We start from the raw sequence: 19,553 nt of genomic DNA, 5'->3' as shown, positions 1-19,553 counted from the left end.
CTGTTTCCACACTGTAATCTAATCTAATCCCAACCTCAGGTGACTGTATGGAGTTTGCACATTTTCTAAAATTCACCCTTTGCCTCCCAGATACAGTACAAGATTAAAAGAAATAACATGCATAACAAGTATAAATGCTAGAGATCCAGTCCTTTCTGATTTAGAGACTTTGAACTGAATCTTTTAATAGCTACATGCTGAGGAACACGGCTTGAAGTCATACAACAAGAAACAGGCCCTAGACTGACCAACAAACACCAAACAACACTAACCCCAGTTCCCTGCACTTTTTAAATGTTTGTCGAGATACTTCTTAAATGTTGAGAGAGTAAGCGTCACACATATTTTTCTGGTGATAATTCCTAACCTGTAGCCTTTTTGGTTGTTAATTTTAACAGATTATAAAAAAAGTAGCGCATCACAAGAAAAAAATCCCAGTGTTTCTTGGTCGCTCTGAAGAAGATTCTAGCAGAGACTATCATAAAATCATTGTGGCATAGACAGAGCTATACAAAGTTATGAAGGGTTTTCATAAAGTCAAGAAAGAAGGCAAGGCCCATGTTTAGATGTTGTGCATCATGATCTCAAGTCATCTGAAAGTGCTTCATGGCCCGTGAAATATCTGCGCAACATGATCATTCTTGTAACGTAGGTAGCTAGGGTAAGTAATTAGAGACAGATTTAAGGTGATGGGGAAAAAATGTAGGGTGAAAATAAGCAGGAATTTTTTTTCTCTGCAGAGTTTCAATGAATTAGCATTTACTTCCCAAAAGGGTGGTGGTGATATTCAGAATCATTTCTGAGAGGTTACAAAGATGAAGATGATAGATCTGGAGGGCTGTGGGGAAACAGCAAGAAATAGATCTACTTGAATAGCTTCTCAACGAGCTGCCTCTTTGATAAATGGCTTCCTCTCATGTTGTCTAATTCATTAATGTTTGTTCCTCTTTCACTGCCAAAGAGCAGTTTAACTCTATATTAAACAATTGTACTGAGAAAAGGTTTGCACTATTTTATCTGCAATGTACCTACCAACACTGCAGTAAGTCAACACTTAGGCAGCTTGAAAGATGTCTTTGTATGTGGATACTGATATCTTGATTTTTTTTTCTGGAAAGGAAGTATATACTGGCAACTTTGAATCCAGGCCAAAAGACCCACCTGTGTGATGTCAGCACTACTGATCGCCCAGTCTTGATGATGTCAAGAATTAGGTTCCACAGAAATCTCCGTGCCTTGGGATCCATTCCTGTCGTTGGTTCGTCCTGAAATATAACAAAAGCACAGTCGTTTACAGAGTGTAGCATTTATACTCACAAAATGCCTGTGAATGTGGAGAACGAGATATTGTTTGTCCAGGGGTACTTGGAAAACACTGCATGACAGTCATTTACCAAACATCAAACATACAGGCCTGACAATGGCATGGTAAATATGCTTGGCAAAGAAGAGTGTCACTTCCTCCTCCTTTGTCAGTCACACCCTCTTACCTGTCATTTAATGTCCTAATTTTCTATGAACTATGGATTATCCATGGACTATAAATATTTCTCAGGAGTTTCTTCACAGCTTTCCATCATTAGACTCTGTATGATATATTTTCTTAACTTCCATTTGAAATGATCATATTCTCTCTCCTCTTAGTAATTGCTGCCTCCATATAAATCCCTGGGCCCACAGTCACAGCCTTTTGACCTTTCTACTTCATATCTTTGAGTCACGCCAATCATATCAGTCACAGATGAGACCATTTCTTATCACTTCTTTGTTTTGCTCTCAAAAGACACCTCCCTGCCCCCTCCAAACCTGATAACTGTGTCCATACCTGGAAAGAAACTATACCCAACTCACTTACAAATGGCATTTCCAAAATCCCAGCATTCCAGCTTTTGGGCCTCTGTTCACCAGAACGTTCTTCAGCCATGGATGTTTTCAAACATACGCTTACTTCCTAGTCCTGATCAAACATACCTAGTCCTGATCAAAATCATTACTCTCTTTCACTCTGCCATTTCCCTGGTTCAGGCTCATGTCTACTTGCTGAAGTCCACTACTTGCAGATTTCAGTAGTTATATTAGACATTTGGTTTAGCTGGTCACCATCATATCGGACTGGCCACTGGATTATCCTGGAATGCAAGGATCACTACAGGCTCCTTGTAACTAATGTAACTTTTCTTTAACCCTTCTTCCGTCTCTACCATCTCACCTTTTTTTTTTACAAATGTTATGAGGACTTGTTTGTCACTTAAATCAAGACTATTGGATCTGCTTTCACCACTGCACCCTTCCCCCTGCTTTCTCAGACCTGTCAGAAAAAAAACCTCCTCCATATTTACCTCCTGCTCTATTCCTGAACTCGCATATTTTTCAAGTTTTCAATGGAAATAGGATCAAGGGAGTTGGGCCTCGTCAGTAAGATCAAGACGGCATGATCTTAATGACGAGACCCAGCTCCCTTGATCCTATTTCCATTGAACTGTTGCCGACCCAACTTCCCTCGCTGTCTACTGTGTAAGCTCATGGTGTTAACTGATTTTCTCTCCTTGGAGTCTCATCCCCAACCTCATTTTTCTCCTTTAAAATGCTCTTTAACCTAGCTTTTGCATGTTGCTCAGAAAGATGAAGGAAACCAAGCTTACTACAGAGTTAAATGACATAGCACTATCTTACTGAGTCCAATAATAACGATTGCTTAAGAAGCTTGTCGCCATCCAGGGTAATGCAGCCTGCTTGACTGGCATCATATCCACAGATAACCACATCCTTTACCACCAAGGTTTCGTAGCAGAAGTATGTACCATCTTCAAGATGCACTGCAGAAATTCAACCAATGCTACTTAGGTAGCATCTTAGACAAACCCACAACCACTGTGATCTAGAAGGACAGGGGCAGCGGATACATGGGAAGACCACACTCTGCAAGTTCCCCTCCAAGCCACTGACCATCCTGACTTAGAAATATAATCGCCGTTCCTTCGGTGTCAGATTCAGATCAGATTCCTTACAGTATGGAAACAGGCCTTTCGTCCCAACAAGTCCACACTAGCCCTCCGAAGAGCAACCCAACCCAGACCCACTCCCCCATATTTACACCTGACTAATGCACCTAATGCTACAGGCAATTTAGCATGGCCAATTCACCAAACCTGCACATCTGTGGGGCTGTGAGAGGAAACCGGAGCACCCGCAGGAAACCCACGCAGACTCCACACAGTTGCCCGAGGCGGGAATTGAACTCGGGTCCCTGGCTCTGTGAGGCAGCAGTGCTAACCACTGAACCACCATATCGTTGGGGCAAAAACGAACTCGCTCCCTGTCAGCATCGTGAGTCTATCCTCTAGCACATGAATTGGAGTGGCTCAAGAAGGCAGCTCAACACAATGGCCCAACCAGCAATACTCTCAACCTTAGAGCAAACCGAAAAAATCTCACATAGATTATTAGAGGTAAATGAGAACCAATTATATACTGAAGGGGTTAACATTTGAGTAGATTGTTTTAAATATGGCAAGGAGTCCATATTTATTCATGCACTGCTTGTGGAGAATTATTGGGCATGGAGAAATAGTCAGTAAGCAAAACTGGTCCGTTCTGGTGTGATTCCAAATCGACCGGATCAAGGTTACCTGGGGACAATCACAAATGCTGCATCACTCAGTGCCTCCCGAAGCTGTAGCACAGCATGCTGCTACTGAATCTGCACTAACATTCTCCAACTGTTATTTCCATTTTCTTATACCTTTCACTTTGTGTGTGCCTTTAAAATGTATTTTCTGCTTCTTTATGAAGAATATTATCGATTCTCACTGCCCCCTACCACCGTGATATCTGGTGTGGCATTTCCAACCCATTCTCAGGGAAGTTCTGCTAAATTTGAGACAGTGCATCAATTTCAATGGAAAACGTACAAGCAATTCGAAAGTGCAGCCTTTCAAAGGTGATGCTTTGATCTATATCAATTTGCTTGTCTTTTTTGTTCTGAGAAACTTCCTTTCCCAACCAACCCCCAAGTGACGATTGTATTGAGTACTGAAAACTCAACAAAGTGAGTTGAACACTTTTTCTGGAAGCTACTTGAGATTGTCAAATCTTAGTAATTAGCTGGAATGTTCAGTCAAACAAAGACTATTCCAAACACTAGAACTGCTTTATCATAGACCTTGCAAGTGTAAACGCCACATATATATTCAAATGCTATGTCTCTTTAAAAATAATAAGTATACTGAAGTGTATTTAAATATCCATGGATAGGGTCGCTGTAGAAACTTAACTGGCAACATTCTTTTCAAGAAGTTTTAGCTCAGGGCAAAGTAAATTAATGCCATTAGTAGAAAGGGCTGTTTAACAATCTTCTTCATGACACTGCAACTTGTGCTTATGTCTAAGACACTGCACAATCTCTATCTTCAGCCATGAGGGAACCATAATATTGTTTTAGATTAGATTAGATTCCCTACAGTGTGGAAACAGGCCCTTCGGCCTAACCAGGCCATACCGACCCTCCGAAGAGTAACCCACCCAGACCCATTTCCCTCTAACTAACGCACTTAACACTATGGACAATTTAGCATGGCCATTCCCTAACCTGCACATCTTTGGACTGTGGGAGGAAACTGGAGCACCCAGAGGAAACCCACGCAGACACGGGGGGAAAGTGTAAACTCCACACAGACAGTCACCAGAGGCTGGAATCGAACCTGGAACCCTGGTGCTGTGAGGCTACAGTGCTAACCACTGAGCCACCATGCCCCCCCACCACCCCCCTTCCATTAAGACAGTGGTGAAGATATGCTTTTTGAATCAAGGCAGACAAACTAAGACTTTTTTCTTGTATTCGACACTTGGAATCCACACTGAGTGCACGTTGGCATGGCCAGGTGGACTCCGAAACTGCTCATGTAACAGCACTTACAACATCCTGACCTTGATGGAACAACTCTGGAACTTGAAGGCAACCGATTGAGCTGCTGCACTCCGAGCCTATTTGTGACCCTTACCAGAAAAATTAAAGAAGGATAGCCGATCAAAGCAATGGCGGTCGAGAGCTTCCTTTTGTTGCCACCACTGTATGTCCCTGCAGGCTTGTCTGCGTATTTTGTGAGTTCCAGTTTATCGAGGGCCCAGTTTATAACCTGGAGGAATGGAATCAAGAAGTTAAGAAGCTTGTGTAAGCTTGAAGCAGAAAAATAAATTCCTGTCGGCAGGTTTTTAAAACCAGTGAGGGTGGCAAGAAGTTTCAAGTCAACTAACTCGTTAATAAACACTTTTCAAGAAATAATAATAATAAATAGCACAATACATCCTTCCTAATATTTTTATTCCATTTTGTGTAAGCACCATCTTGGCCCTCTCAATCACTCTTCAACTCCAGTCAGTTATGTGTGTTGTGGGAATATGCCCAACCAAACTCTTCTTTCAGAGAAACACTATGGCCAGCTGTTAGAGGGCATATTTACAACAGCACTTCTGTGACCAGTGGTGTGCCGCAAGGATTGGTGCTGGGTCCACTGCTTTTTGTCATTTATATAAATGATTTGGATGTGAACATAGGAGGTACGGTTAGTAAGTTTGCAGATGACACCAAAATTGGAGGTGTAGTGGCCAGCGAAGAAGATTACCTCAGAATACAACAGGATCTTGATCAGAATGGCCAATGAGTCAAGGAGCGGCAGATGGAGTTTAAGTTAGATAAATATGAGATGCTACATTTTGGCAAGGCTAATCAGAGCAGGACTTATACATTTACTGGTAAGGAGCTAGGGAGTGTTGCTGAACAAAGAGGCCTTGGGGTACAGGTTCATTGTTCCCTGAAAGTGGAGTTGAGGATAGACAGGGTCATGAAGGCGGCATTTGGCTTTGCTTGCTTTTATTGGTCAGTGCATTGAGTATAAGAGATGGGAGGTCATGTTGCGACTCTACAGGACGTTGGTTAGGCCACTTTTGGAATACTGCATTTAGTTCTGGTTGCCGTTCTATTGGAAAGATGTCGTAAAACTTTCTAAGGGTGGTTGGAGGGTTTGAGCTTAGGGAGAGGCTGAATAGGCTGGGGCTAATTTCCCTGGAACATCAGAGGTCAAGGGGTGACCTTATAGAGGTTTATTAAACCATGAGGGGCACGGATAGGGAAAATAGACAAGTCATTTTTTCAGAGGGTAGGGGAGTCCAACATGAGAGGGCATAGGTTTAAGGTGACTGGGAAAGATTTAAAAGGGACATTTTCATGCAGAGGGTGGTGCCTGTATGAAATGAACTGCCAGAGGAAGTGATGGAGACTGGTACAATTACAACATTTAAAAGGCATCTGCAAGGGTACATGAATAGGAAGTGTTTAGAGGGATATGGGCCAAATGCTGGCAAATAGGACTAGACGAATATAGGATATCTGGTCGGCATGGACGAGTTGGATCGAAGAGTCTGTTTCTGCGCTGTCCGACATTATGACTCTACAAAAGTTCCTGTTGAGACTTTAAGGAATTCTTAGCTTCCAGCCTGGTACCAAGGAGCAAACAGTAAGTATTTCACTGATGTATTCTGGTAATATTGTGGCTGGAACATAAAGTGGCTTCAAATATCCCCATTATTAATACTGTATATTCTATGGAAATACTGAGGCAAGTTCACTTCATTTTACGCTCCAGGCATTCAATGTACAATTTTATTGTCACTAAAGAATACATAACTGCTGTTGTTTCGTTCCAAGTATTCACAGGAAGATATTCTCTTGTGGTTTTGAGAAAAGAGGCCTATAAACCACTTCACTCTCTATTTTAGATGACACTGGAAATTTTCTTCCTTCAGTTAAGATTATCATGTGCACCCTCCCAATGGACTACTTTCCATTGACATAAGTTAAATGGATCAACTTTTGCATAATGAAAAACTCTTTGATGAGGAGTAAATGTTTCACCCTGTAAATGGTTACTTTCTGTAATTGCATGCAATAAATATCGCTTAACAATAAAAGCTGCTCTGCGGTCTCACTGACACAGGTTTACACCAAAATTCTCATTATGCTTTCTGCTGGTTTCCCTCAAATCTCCACAGGATTGCACCAATAAACAACCCAAAAAACTTCATTAATAAGTTGTAGCTATCCATAGAAACTCTGCATATTTTACTGTGTGAATGTAAGTTTCTTTGTGATATGAAACTCAGCCATAAACAGATCAGATATGACCATTAATGGAAGATCAAGGAGATGAATGAGGAGGAGGAGTAGATATTCAGCATCTTCATCTGCTTGGTCATTGAAGAAGGGCTTATGCCTGAAACGTCGATTCTCCTGTGCCCTGGATGCTGCCTGACCTGCTGCGCTTTTCCAGCAACACATTTTCAGCTCTGATCTCCAGCATCTGCAGACCTCACTTTCTCCTCAAAGACTTCATCCACAGAATCTCTACAGTGTGGAAACAGGCTATTCAGCCCATCGAGTTCACACGAACATCACGCGCCTTCCCCAAAGAGCATCCCACCACGCTGACCTCTAACCTTGCATTTCTAATGGCCAATCCACTGAGCCTGCACAACTCTGAAGACTATGTAGCAATTTAGCATGACCAATCCACATAGCCTATATATCTTTGGGCCCAGCGAAGAAACTGGCGAACGTGGAGGAAACCCATGCAGACACGGGGAGAATGTGCAACCTCCACTACGATAGTTCCCCGAAGCTAGAATTGAACCAAGGTTGCTGGCGCTGAGGGCCAGCAGTGCTAACCACTGAGCTTCCCTGCTGTCCCTATCATTCATTTCATGGATGGTCCATTTGATAGAATTTCTGTTCTTAATAACTACCATCCCCATGCTGAACAGGCATCTGTTTACCTCCATCTTGAAAGTATTCTGTAACTCCCATCTCATCTGACACAGAGTTCATAATTTGAACAACCTACCAAGGATATAAAGATATACTCCTCCTGCATCTTGAAAGGGCAACGTCCAATTTTAAAACAGCACTCCTCAGTTTTTGAACTCCTCCACAAGTTAAAAAAAAATGTCCTTTCCGTGGACACCTTGTCACAACAAAGAACAAAGAAAATTTACAGCCCAAGAACAGGCCCTTTAGCCCTCCAAGCCTCTACTGATCCAAATCCTCTGTCTACACCTATCGCCCAATTCCTCAGGATCTGTATCCCTCTGCTCCCCACCTACTCATGCATCTGTCCCGATGCACCTTAAATGAATCTACCATGCCTGCCTCTACCACCTCTGTTGGCAACGCACTCTGGGCACCTAAAACCCTTTGTGTAAAGTACTTGCCGAGTGTATTCCCCTTAAACCTTTTTTCCTCTCACCTTGAACATGTGACCTCTCATTATTGAATCCTCCACCCTGGGAAAGAGCTTATCTCTATCCACCCTGTCTATACCCTTCATGATTTTGTAAACCTCAATCAGGTCCCCCCTCAATCTCCTTTTTTCTAATGAAGACAATCCTAACCTACTCAACTTCTCTTCATTGCTAGCACCTTCCATACCAGGCAACGTCCTTGTAAACCTTCTCTGCACCCTCTCCAAATCATCCACATCCTTTTGGTAATGTGGTGACCAGAACAGTATGCAGTATTCTAAAGGCGGCCGAATCAAGAATTGTACAATTTTAACATGACCTGCCAGCTCTTACACTCAACACCCCGTTTGATGAAGGCAAACATACCATATGCTTTCTTGACCACTTTATCCATCTGTGCAGCGACCTTCAGGGTACAATGGACCTGAACTCCCAGATCTCTCTGCTCATCAAATTCTCCCAAGACTCTTCCGTTTACAGTATAGTTTGCTCTCGAATTAGACCTTTTGAAATGCATCACGTCACATTTGCCTGGATCGAACTCCATCTGCCACTTCTCTGTCCAACTTTCCAGTCTATCTATATTCTCCTGCATTCTTTGACAATGCCCTATGCTTTCTGCTCCTCCACCAATCTTCAAGTCATTTGCACACTTACTGATCAGACCACCAATGACCTCTTCCAGATCACTTATGTATTTCACAAACAACAGTGGCCCAGCATTGATCCCTGTGGAACACCACTGGTCACCTTTCTCCATTTCGAGAAAAACCCTTCAACTACTACTCTCTGCCTTCTGTTGCTCAACCAGTTCTTTATCCACCTCGCTAGAACACTCTGCACACCATGTGACTTCACTTTCTCCATTAGCTTACCATGGGGAACCTTATCAAATGCCTTACTAAAGTCCACGCATATGAAATCTACAGCTCTTCCTTCATCTATCAACTTGGTCAGTTCCTCAAAGAACTCGATCTCCCCTGCACAAAACTATGTTGCCTATCACTGATAAGCCCAGCCCATTCTCTTCCAACTATAAATAGATCCTATCCCTCAGTACCTTCTCCAACAACGTTTCCACCACTGACATCAGGTTCACTGGTCTGTAGTTACCTGGAACATCCTTACCACTCTTCTTGAACAGGGGGGACATTAGCAACTCTCCAGTCCTCCGGCACCTCACCTGTATTTAAGGATGCTACAAAGGTATCTGTCAGGGCCCCAGCTCTTTCCTCTCTTGCCTCCCTCAGCAACCTGGGATAGATCCCATCTGGTCCTGGGGATTTGTCCACCTTAATATCCTTTAGCCTACCTGAAACATCTTCCCTCCTTATGTCAATGTGATCCAGAGTAAACAAACATCTATCTCTAATCTCAACATTCATCACGTCCCTCTCCTGAATGAGCACTGATACAAAGTAATCATTGAGAATCTCACCCATTTTCTCAGGTTCAACACAACCTTTCTTTCCTTATGCTTTAGTGGACCAACACTTTCTCTAGTTACCCTCGTGCCTCTTATGTATGAATAAAAATCCTTGGGATTCTCCTTAATTCTGCTTGCTAAAGTTATTTCATGACCCCTTTTAGTCTGCTTGATTCCTCATTTAAGATTGGTCCTAGTCTCCTGATATTCCTCCAAAGCCTGTTCTGTTCTTAGCTGCCTGAACCTTATGTACACTTCCCTTTTCCTCTTGGCTAGTTGCACAACTTCTCCTGTCATCCACAGTTCATGAATCTTGCCTTTCCTATCCATTGCTTTCAAAGGGACATGCCTATCCTGCACTATCTTTGAAAGCCTCCCACATACCAAATGTGGACTTTAATTCAAATAGCTGCCTCCAATCCACATTTCCCTGCTCCTGCCGAATTTTAATATAATTGGCCTTGGCCCAGTTTAGTACACTTCCCTTAGGACCACTGTCATCTTTGTCTACGGGTATTCTAAAACTTACAGAATTGTGGTCAGTGTTCTCAAAGAAATCCCCCACTGCAACTTCTACCACCTGACCTGGCTCATTCCCCAATACCAGGTCCAATATGGCCCCTTCCCTAGTTGGACTATTGACATAATGCTCTGGAAAACTTGCCTGGATGCTCCTTACAAATTCTGCCCCATTCATACTTCTGACACTAAGTGTATCCCAGTCAATGTTGGGAAAACTAAAATCTCCCATCACCACTATCCTGTTGTTTCTACATCTTTCCATAATCTGGTTACCTATTTGTTTTTCCACTGCATGCTCACTGGTGGGAGGCCTGTAGTACAGCCCCAACAATGTAACTGTACCCTTGTTTCTCAGCTCTACCCATAATGCCTTGCTGCTCAAGCCCTCCATAATGTCCTCCTTTAGTACAGCCTTGATATCATCCCTGACCAACAATGCAACTCCTCCCTCCCTTTTACTTCCCTCCCTGTCCTGTCTGAAGCATCTATATCCTGGAACATTTAGTTGTCAATCATGCCATTCCTTCAACCAAGTCTCTGTGATTTCAGGATCATATACAATTCAGTCAAGTCGCCCCTTACTCTTCTAAACCCCAGTGGAAATAAGCCGAGTCTGTCAACCTATCTTCGCAAGACAACCAGCTAATTCGAGGCTAATTCCTGTAATCCTCCTCAGAACCAACTCCAATGTATTGGCATCCTTCCTTAAATAAAAAGACCAAAATCACATTTGAGATGTGGTCTCAACAATATGTTCAATGCTTCTGTAACAAATGTGATGGCGCTGTAGCTTTAAGGGGTTATTTTGTCCTGGTTTTTTTGAAGAGAGGTTTTAGGACAGAGATGCCCAGCTGTCTACTTGGAGAGCCAGTAAATTAAATAGCTTGTGAGGCCTTAGTCTTTTTTTAAAGGTTGAAACAATAGAAGCAGCCTGGATGGGTGTTGCCAGCTCTCACAGACCAGGATTTCTAGTTTGTTTTAGTTTTGGGGTTTAGCTTTAGGCAATTGCTGTTGTGGGCTTGAAGTAGAAGCTATCTTTGCCCTCTCTCGGTTACAGCAAGAAGCTGGGGTTTCTTTCTACTGCTGGGTTGGTGTGGAATACATCGATTTTTCTGAATTTTCCTTTTTATGTTTATGAGATGTTATTATATTGGAACAGTTAATTAGCAATAGCTGCTGTATCTATTATTCTGTTAAGATTTCCAATGGTGTTAAGTTATTCTAAGTTATTTCTTTTGTCGTATTTTAACTCCAATGTTTAAATACATTGTATTTTGCTTAATATCGAGTAGTTTGACCAATCAAGCTGCACTCGTAACACAGCACAATACATTTGCCTTTAAAATAAGGAAACATAAGGGTCTAGGCTACCTTCTTTAAATATTTTGAGGGGTCTGATCTATCCTATAACACAAAGATTAGTTTTCCATCAGCCATCTTAATCACTTATTGTGTCTACACACTAGCTCATGCACCGGACAACTAGTTCCCTCTGGACCTTGGGATTTTGCAATGATTCCCCAATTAATTGATACCCTGCTCTTTCAATATTCCTGCCAAAAAGAACAACTTCAATATTTTTCACATTATACTCTAGCTGCCAGACGTTTTGCCCACTCACTCAACCTACCATTACCCATCTGTATGTCTTCTTCATGACATGCTTTCCTACTATCTTCGTATCCTCTGCAAATGTACCTACTATGCCTTTGTTCTCTTCATTTATTCGCTGAAATAAATTGCAAAAAATTAACGGTCTAGTGCAGTACCTTGCTGGACAATACTCACCATGTCCTTCCAATTAGAGAAATGCATATCCTTTTTCTTCCAGTTAGCCTGTCTTCTGTCCATGTTAATATGTTATCTAGACACTATAAGCTCCTACTTCATGTAATAACTTTTCATCTGGTACCTTGTCAAATGCTTTTTGGAAATCAAATTATAGTAATTCTACATTGCCCTTTACCCACAGCACATGCTACTAGTTCAGAGTTCCAATAAATTCCTTAAACCTGATTTCCTGTTCACAAAACCATATCGACTCTTCCTGATTATCTTGAGTTTTTCTAAGTGCCCAGATATAACTCTCATCAACATTCTGTTCACACACCTCCCCCATGACAGATGTCTAGCTAACTGGCCTACAGTTTCCTGTTTTCTGCCTCTCTCCCTTCTTCTATAGAGATGCTATATTTGCTATTTTACAGCCTGATGGATCTTTTGAGAACCTAGCAGATGTTGGAAAATTAACACCAACATTTCGATTACATCAACAGGAACCTCTTTTAACACTCTAAGCTTAAATCCATCAAGATAGAATCATAGAGTCATACAGCACAGAAACAGAGCCTTCAGTCCAACAAGTCCATAATCCCAAACTAAACCAGTCCCATCTGCCTGTATCTGTACTATCCCTTCAAACGTTTCTTATTCATGTACTTACCTGCCTTTTAAATGTTGTAACTGTACCCACATCCACCACTTTCTCTGAAGGTTCATTCCACATACGAACCAATCTGTGTAAAATAAGAGCCTCTCATGTCTTTTTTAAATCTGTCTCCTCTCATCTTAACAATATGACCCACAGTCTTGAAATTTCCCATCCCAGGGAAAATACATCTGCTACTCACCTTATCCAAACGCCTCATGATTTTGTAAACCTCTACAAGGTCAACCCTCAAACTCCTAGGCTCCAGGGAAATAAGTCCTAGCCTATCCAATCTCTCCTTATAACTCAAACCCTCTATTCCCAGCAACGTCCTGGTAAATCTTTCCTGAACCCTCTCCAGCTTAATAATATCTTCCCTATAACATGGTGACCAGAACTGGGCACAGTACTCCAGAAGAGGTCTCACCAATGTCCTGAACGTCTCAACATAATATCCCAACTCCAATACCTAAAGTTATGCTTATTTGTGCTTGTCATTGAGCTCTATCATTTTGTTTTGTTGTGAAAGCGGGGCGCTTTCAGATATATTTTTGGCATTTAATTGACACAATAAAATCTAGCCTTCAGTGTCATATATGCTTAGGTTATTCTCATTGTCCCTTCCTACCTTCATTTCCTATGTTAGTATTTTCCTCTCATGTCTTGACTACATTTCATGATTCACTCTATCTCCACAAGCTCAATAAAACATTAATTTATATAATACTATATAGAAAAATAATGTAATTATATAATGCACTAATACTGCATGTTGGAGTCAGGATCGTGATTCTGTCATAACTGAGACTCCATTTTAACACAACTTCAGAGAAATACTTCAGACTCAAGCGTTTAGTTTACCATCTAATTCCCTTTGACAATGATGTACAAGCTTTGTGCACCCATTATGTTGAATGGATGATTAGTTTGTACGCTACCAAACGTGAATTAAAAGATAATGCTGGCATAGAGCAGAATGGCTGAATGGCCTGTCTGTGTGGGGAACAATAAATTCTATGTAATATTGATGTGTGATTTGTGGCCCTCTACCCAACTCTTACCCGCTCTTCATCTTTCCAGGGGACTCCACGGAGCCTGGTGTAGAGCTCCATGTGCTCCCGGGCTGTGAGCTCATCGAAAAGAGCATCAAACTGTGGACAGTATCCAATACTCTGCTGCACCTTGAGCAGGTCCTTGAGAATACTGCAACAGACAACAAACAGGAAGGTAGGTGTAGTACAGTGCTGCCTTGCATGGTTGCGCTTAACTCTGAACTTCTCCTTTGAAGCTAAGGCTGAAATCAATAACTGAGAGTTGACCTCATAGATAGAGAGAGACAGAGAGATGGGGTGGGGGGGAAGAGAGAGAAAAGTGCATACAGTGCAAGAAAGAGCCTTTGGCCCAATGAGTCTGCAATGATAATAACTACCGCTAAAAGTGCGCTAATCCCAATTTCCTGCACTTGACCCATATCCTTGAATGTTAAGATAGTTTAAGTGCTCATCCAAATATTTTTTAAAGGTTGTAAGGTTTCCAGCCTCCACTACCTTCCCAGGCAGTGTATTCCAGATTCCCACTATCCACTGAGTGAAAAGGATTTTTTTTCCCCAAAATCCCCTCTGAATCTCCCGTCCTATACCCTATGATCAAGCACCTTCCTTTTTCTGGCAGAAGTAGGCCACTCTGTTCAGCTTAGATTCCCTACAGTATGGAAATAGGCCCTTCGGCCCAACAAGTCCACACCGATCCTCCGAGGAGTAACCCACCCAGACTCGTTCCCCTACCCTAATTTACCCCTGACACTACAGGGGATTCACCTGGCCTGCACATCTTTAGATTGTGGGAGGAAACCGGAACACCTGGAGGAAACCCATGCAGACGCAGGGGAATGTGCAAACCCCACACAGTCACCCGAGGCGGGAATTGAACCCGGGTCCCGGGTCCCTGGTGCTGTAAGGCAGCAGTGCTAACCACTGAGCCACCGTGCTGTTGATTTACCTGTTTCCATTCACAAAGGCCTCTCCACCTGTTGTACTCTCATCCCCAGTCAGCATCTTGAATGTTGTCGTCTTCCCGGCTCCGTTCACTCCCAGTAACCCAAAGCATTCTCCAGGACGCACACCTGTACATAAACGATCTACCGCGAGGATTCTGCCCATCCTCCGAGACTTGTACACCTAGAGGTGGCACAGATAGAACGACTGTCAAGTCTGAATGTTAGTTTTCTGATTTTATCATCCAGTCACTGAATACAACTCGTAGATACATGACCTCTATTAATCATTAGCCAGGAATTTCTGTACATTTAGAAAGCTTGGCATGATTGATCTATTTTAGCCTCCTGAATGGTACATTTTTATGGATGATATCCAAACTTTTTGAGGAGGCCCATTTTTTTGGGAATTCAATGTATATTAGAAATAGCCCTAAGATGACTGTTTATCTCAGCTGTGTTATGCCTCACGGTCAGGATATCAATGCAACCTTAGGGGTTCATTATGTCAGTACGCCTTATAGAAACATGCTGATATCATGTCAGTGTGTGACAAGAAGGGATAAATGCCACAGACTCCATCTGAGCTAGTATCACGTAAAGCATGATGTAGGATTGGAAGCATTCGACGATGTGCAACTTCATAGTTTAATGCTAATCCTGACATGTGTGTGCCTGTTGATGTAATATATGTGCGTTTAAGCTGTAATATCTATTAGATTCTTCAACAGCACAAAATCCACACCCAGTTTCCCATTTTACAGATAACATAAGCTGGTTCAGGTAAAATACCATGCTAGAGGCAACCTCTCCAAACAGAATAACACTGCACAGGAGGCGGCTATTTACCCCATTATGCCTGTGTCGAATCCTTCAAAGAATTATCTATTTATATTCTCTCCCATGCCTCATGATCTGTAAACTTCTTTCAAGCATTTATTTAATTCTCTTTTGAAAATTATTATTGAATCTCCTGTTGCCACCCATTTCATGTAGTACACTCCAGATCATAACCCACCTTTTTTGTCTAAGGCTTAGGTGGAGTTACACAGAGTATGGACAGCACAAAAACCTATAGATGCACCACAGAAAGCATTCTATTTGGATGCATTGCAGCTTGGTACGGCAACTATGCTGCCTAGGACTGTAAAAAACACAGATATTTGTGTAGACAGCCCAGAATATAAGCCAAATTTCCATCTACTGACTCCATCTGTACTTCTCACTGCCTTGGAGAGGCAGCTAACATAATTAAAGACCCCTCTCACCCCAGTTATAATCTCTTCCAACCTCTTCTGTTGGGCAGGTGATATAAAAGCTTAAAGACATGTATCAAGAGGTTCAAGATTAGCTTCTTCCCCGCTGTTATGAGACTCCTGAACGGACCTCTCAAATTTCAAATGCAATGTTGGTCTTATTTTTTGTGCACCTTCTTTGCAGCTGTAACTGTATTTCTCGTCCTGTTCAATTACCCTAATGCACTTGGTAATGCATGATCTGCCTGCGTTGCACGCAAAACAAAACTTTTCACTGAACCTAGGTACATGTGACAATAATAAATCAAATCAAATCAGGACAGACAGCCCAGCTAATTCATTCATGTTCCACTCAAGTGTCCTTCTATTCTTCCGAATTTTTCGCATGTTACCTCTGGTTTTATTTGCAGATGACCTTAAAACTGTATCCTCTGGTTACTGACCCTTTGTTACAGAATACAATATCGCCTATTTCATTTCTTTGGTTTTACTATTATCCTTTTATGAAATGTGGGCATTGTTGGCAAGATGTCAATTTCTCATTGTCCTTGAACCGAGTGGTTTGCTAGGCCAAGTCAGAGGGGAGTTAAGAGTCAACCACATCGCTGCAGGTCTGCAGTCACATGTAAACCAGACCAGGTAAGGATGGCAGATTTCATTCCTTAAAGATGATTAGTAAACCACTTGGCTTTTTGCAACAATCAACAGTGGCTACAAAATTGCTATGAGACTAGCTTTTTAAATTCCAGATTATTTTTTAAAAACTGAATTCAAATTTCACCATCTGTCAAAGTGAGATTCAAACACATTTCCTTAGAACATGAGCCAGGAACACTAGATTACAAGTCTAGTGACAATACCGTTCTGTCATGGTCTACCCTTGAAGTTCAGGATTTAGAATATCAAAAGTCATAATGACCTTCAATAAGCGATTAAATCTCCACTAACATTACTGCTCACAGGAGGATCAGAAATATTTCAATGCAATCTAAGTTGCCATTCTGCAAGCAAGTCATTACATTGAGACTCTGTCTGTCCTCTCAGGTAGATGTAAATGAGCTAAGACACTATTTCTATAAATAATGGACTCCCACACACATCTTGGGGACTGTTGATCCCTCAATCAACATCAATTCAATATATTATTCACTAGTCATTAGCACACTTCTATTGTGGGATCTTGCTGTGTAGTGGATAGCATGGGCAAGTTGGGCCAAAGGAGCTGTTCCATGCTTTAGATCTCTACGATTCTATGACTTGACTATTCTGTTCCCTAAGTTGAGGCAGACTTTGCAATCAGTAATGAAATAAAAACAATGCTTGCTGACATTATCCTTGCAGTTTCTATAAACATTTGTGGGCTCTTTCATAGTAACCAGGCTGCTGAAACAATGGTGTACCCTGTGGATCTGGGATCTGTGCGTTTAGAAGTCTCTTTGACCAAAGATACTGAAGTATTTATACTGGAGAACTACAAGTTAGACTATTCAATCCAATTTAGAATCAGAAAGCAAAGTAACGAGAGGGGATGTAGTAAGGAAAACGTTGGAAATAAGAGTACAAATTATTTTAAAAATATTTTTAAAATCTCTCACAATAATTAAAATCTGAAGGGAAGACAGTTGACGCTTGTAAATGTAAATGTGGAGCATAGGACACTTTGTTTGGGAATAATTAAGATGTGTCACACCTTAAAAAAAAGTTTACATTTCAATGGATGAGTCCTGACATTTCTGCTGTGGTTAATGAGGGTCCAGATGATTGTCTCTAATAAGAGAGCAGCCTACGCTCCCAGTAGGACTATGGCGACTTTAACTTTCCCGGAACATCCCACACTTTTGTTTTAGAATTCCTACAGTGAGAAAACAGGCCCTTCAGCCCAACAAGTCCACACTGGCACTCCGAAGAGTAACCCACCCAGATCCATTCCCCTACTACTCTACATTTTCCCCTGACTAATGCACCTAACCTACACACCCCTGAACACTATGGGCAACTTAGCATGGCTAATTCACATGACCTGCACATCTCTGGACTGTGGGAGAAAACTGGAGCAAACCCACGCAGACACAGGGAGAATGTGCAAACTCCACACAGGCAGTTGCCCGAGGCTGGAATCAAACTTGGGTCCCTAGCGCTGTGAGGCAGCAGTGCTAACCACTGAGCCACGAACACACTTCATGTGTTGCAGTGCCAAGTCATTTGGAGTCATCGAATCATACAGCACAGATTCAGACCCTTCGGTCCAATCAGTCTACGCCGACGATAATCCCAATTTAAACTAGTGCTACCTGCCTGCTCCTGGCCCATATCCCTCCAAACATTTCCTATTCATGTAATTATCTAAATGTATTTTAAACAATGCAATTATACCCACATCAAACACTTCCTCTGGAGGTTAATTCCATATACACGGTGTAAAAACATTTGCTCCTCAGGTCTTTTTAAAATTTCTCTTCTCTCAAATTAAAAAATGTGCCCCCAATCCTGAAGAAAAGACAACGACCATTAATCTTATCTATATCCCTCATTATTTAGTAAACTTCTATAAGGTTGAGTAAAGCTTCAAGAGGTGTAGGATAACTGGATACTAGCAACCTTAAAACGTATGCAGGCTGACAACAGAATTTGCTCTCTGATTTGCTCCTTGAAATCGAACTTAAGTGGCAATAGTCACACAGTCTTTGCAACCACAAAGACTGAACCAATATAATAGCAATAATTAATTTGCTCATGGGATGTAGGCATTGCTGGCTGAGTCAGCGTTTATTGTCCATCCCCAATTGCCCAGTGTGTAGCTGATGGTCAAATTAAATGCTGTGGATCTGGAGTCACATGCAGGCCAGACCAGGTAAGGACAGCAGATGTTTGTCCATATAAGAACCGGATGGGATTGAATGACACTCAACAGAACCATTAGATTGACTTTGATTTTTTTAGATCTATTTCATTGAATTCAAATACTACCAGCTTGCATAGTGGGACTTGAAACCCATGTCTTCAGAACATTAGCCCTGGGTTCTGGACTGTCATGACCACTATGCTAACACCTCAATTACAAACTGTAAAGTACTTTGGAATGCCTTCAGCCACACGAGAACACAACATAAGAAATAACAGACTGCTCAGTCCCTCGAGATGAGGTTTATAAGATCACGAGGGGTATGGATAGCGTGAACAGCCAAGGTCTTCTTCCCAAGTAAGGAGAGTCCAAAACTAGAGAGCATAGGTTTAAGGTGAGGGGGAAAGGTTTCAAAAGGGACCTGAGGGGTAACTTTTTCACACAGAGGGCAGTGCATGTCTGGAATGAGCTGCCATAGGAAGGTTAAAATTAGACGTTTGATAGAGTTGGTACAATTATAACATTTAAAGGGCATTTGGATGGGTACATGAATAGGAAAGGTTTAAAGTGATATGGACCAAATGCTGGAAAATGGGACTAGATTAATCTAGGATATCTGGTCGGTGTGGACAAGTTGGGCCAAAGGGTCTGCTTCTGTGTTGTATGACTGTACAGATTGGTTCCACCAGTCAAAAAGATCCCAGCTGATTTGATGTGGCCTGAACTCCAGTTTCTTGCCTGTCCCTTATAACCATGAACTCCTTTATGAACCAAAATTCCAACTCACCCTTGCA

At 41.9% G+C, this 19,553-nt stretch overlaps 1 protein-coding gene across 5 annotated transcripts in view; it reads right to left on the bottom strand.

The window, feature by feature from the left end:
- abca2 (ATP-binding cassette, sub-family A (ABC1), member 2) overlaps positions 1 to 19,553 on the bottom strand; it is a 460,895-nt gene that overhangs the window by 38,910 nt on the left and 402,432 nt on the right. For all 5 annotated transcript variants that reach the window (XM_043719911.1, XM_043719914.1, XM_043719915.1 and 2 more), the window contains 4 exons: positions 14,667 to 14,845; positions 13,730 to 13,871; positions 5,001 to 5,135; positions 1,162 to 1,265 (listed from right to left, as the gene is read on the bottom strand). In XM_043719911.1, the coding sequence (XP_043575846.1) occupies positions 1,162 to 1,265; positions 5,001 to 5,135; positions 13,730 to 13,871; positions 14,667 to 14,845 (560 nt within the window). The remainder of the gene's footprint in view (positions 1 to 1,161; positions 1,266 to 5,000; positions 5,136 to 13,729; positions 13,872 to 14,666; positions 14,846 to 19,553) is intronic.

Source organism: Chiloscyllium plagiosum, chromosome 30, assembly GCF_004010195.1.
Source record: "Chiloscyllium plagiosum isolate BGI_BamShark_2017 chromosome 30, ASM401019v2, whole genome shotgun sequence".
Classification (NCBI taxonomy): domain Eukaryota; kingdom Metazoa; phylum Chordata; class Chondrichthyes; order Orectolobiformes; family Hemiscylliidae; genus Chiloscyllium; species Chiloscyllium plagiosum.
This window is presented reverse-complemented; position numbering and strand designations above follow the sequence as displayed.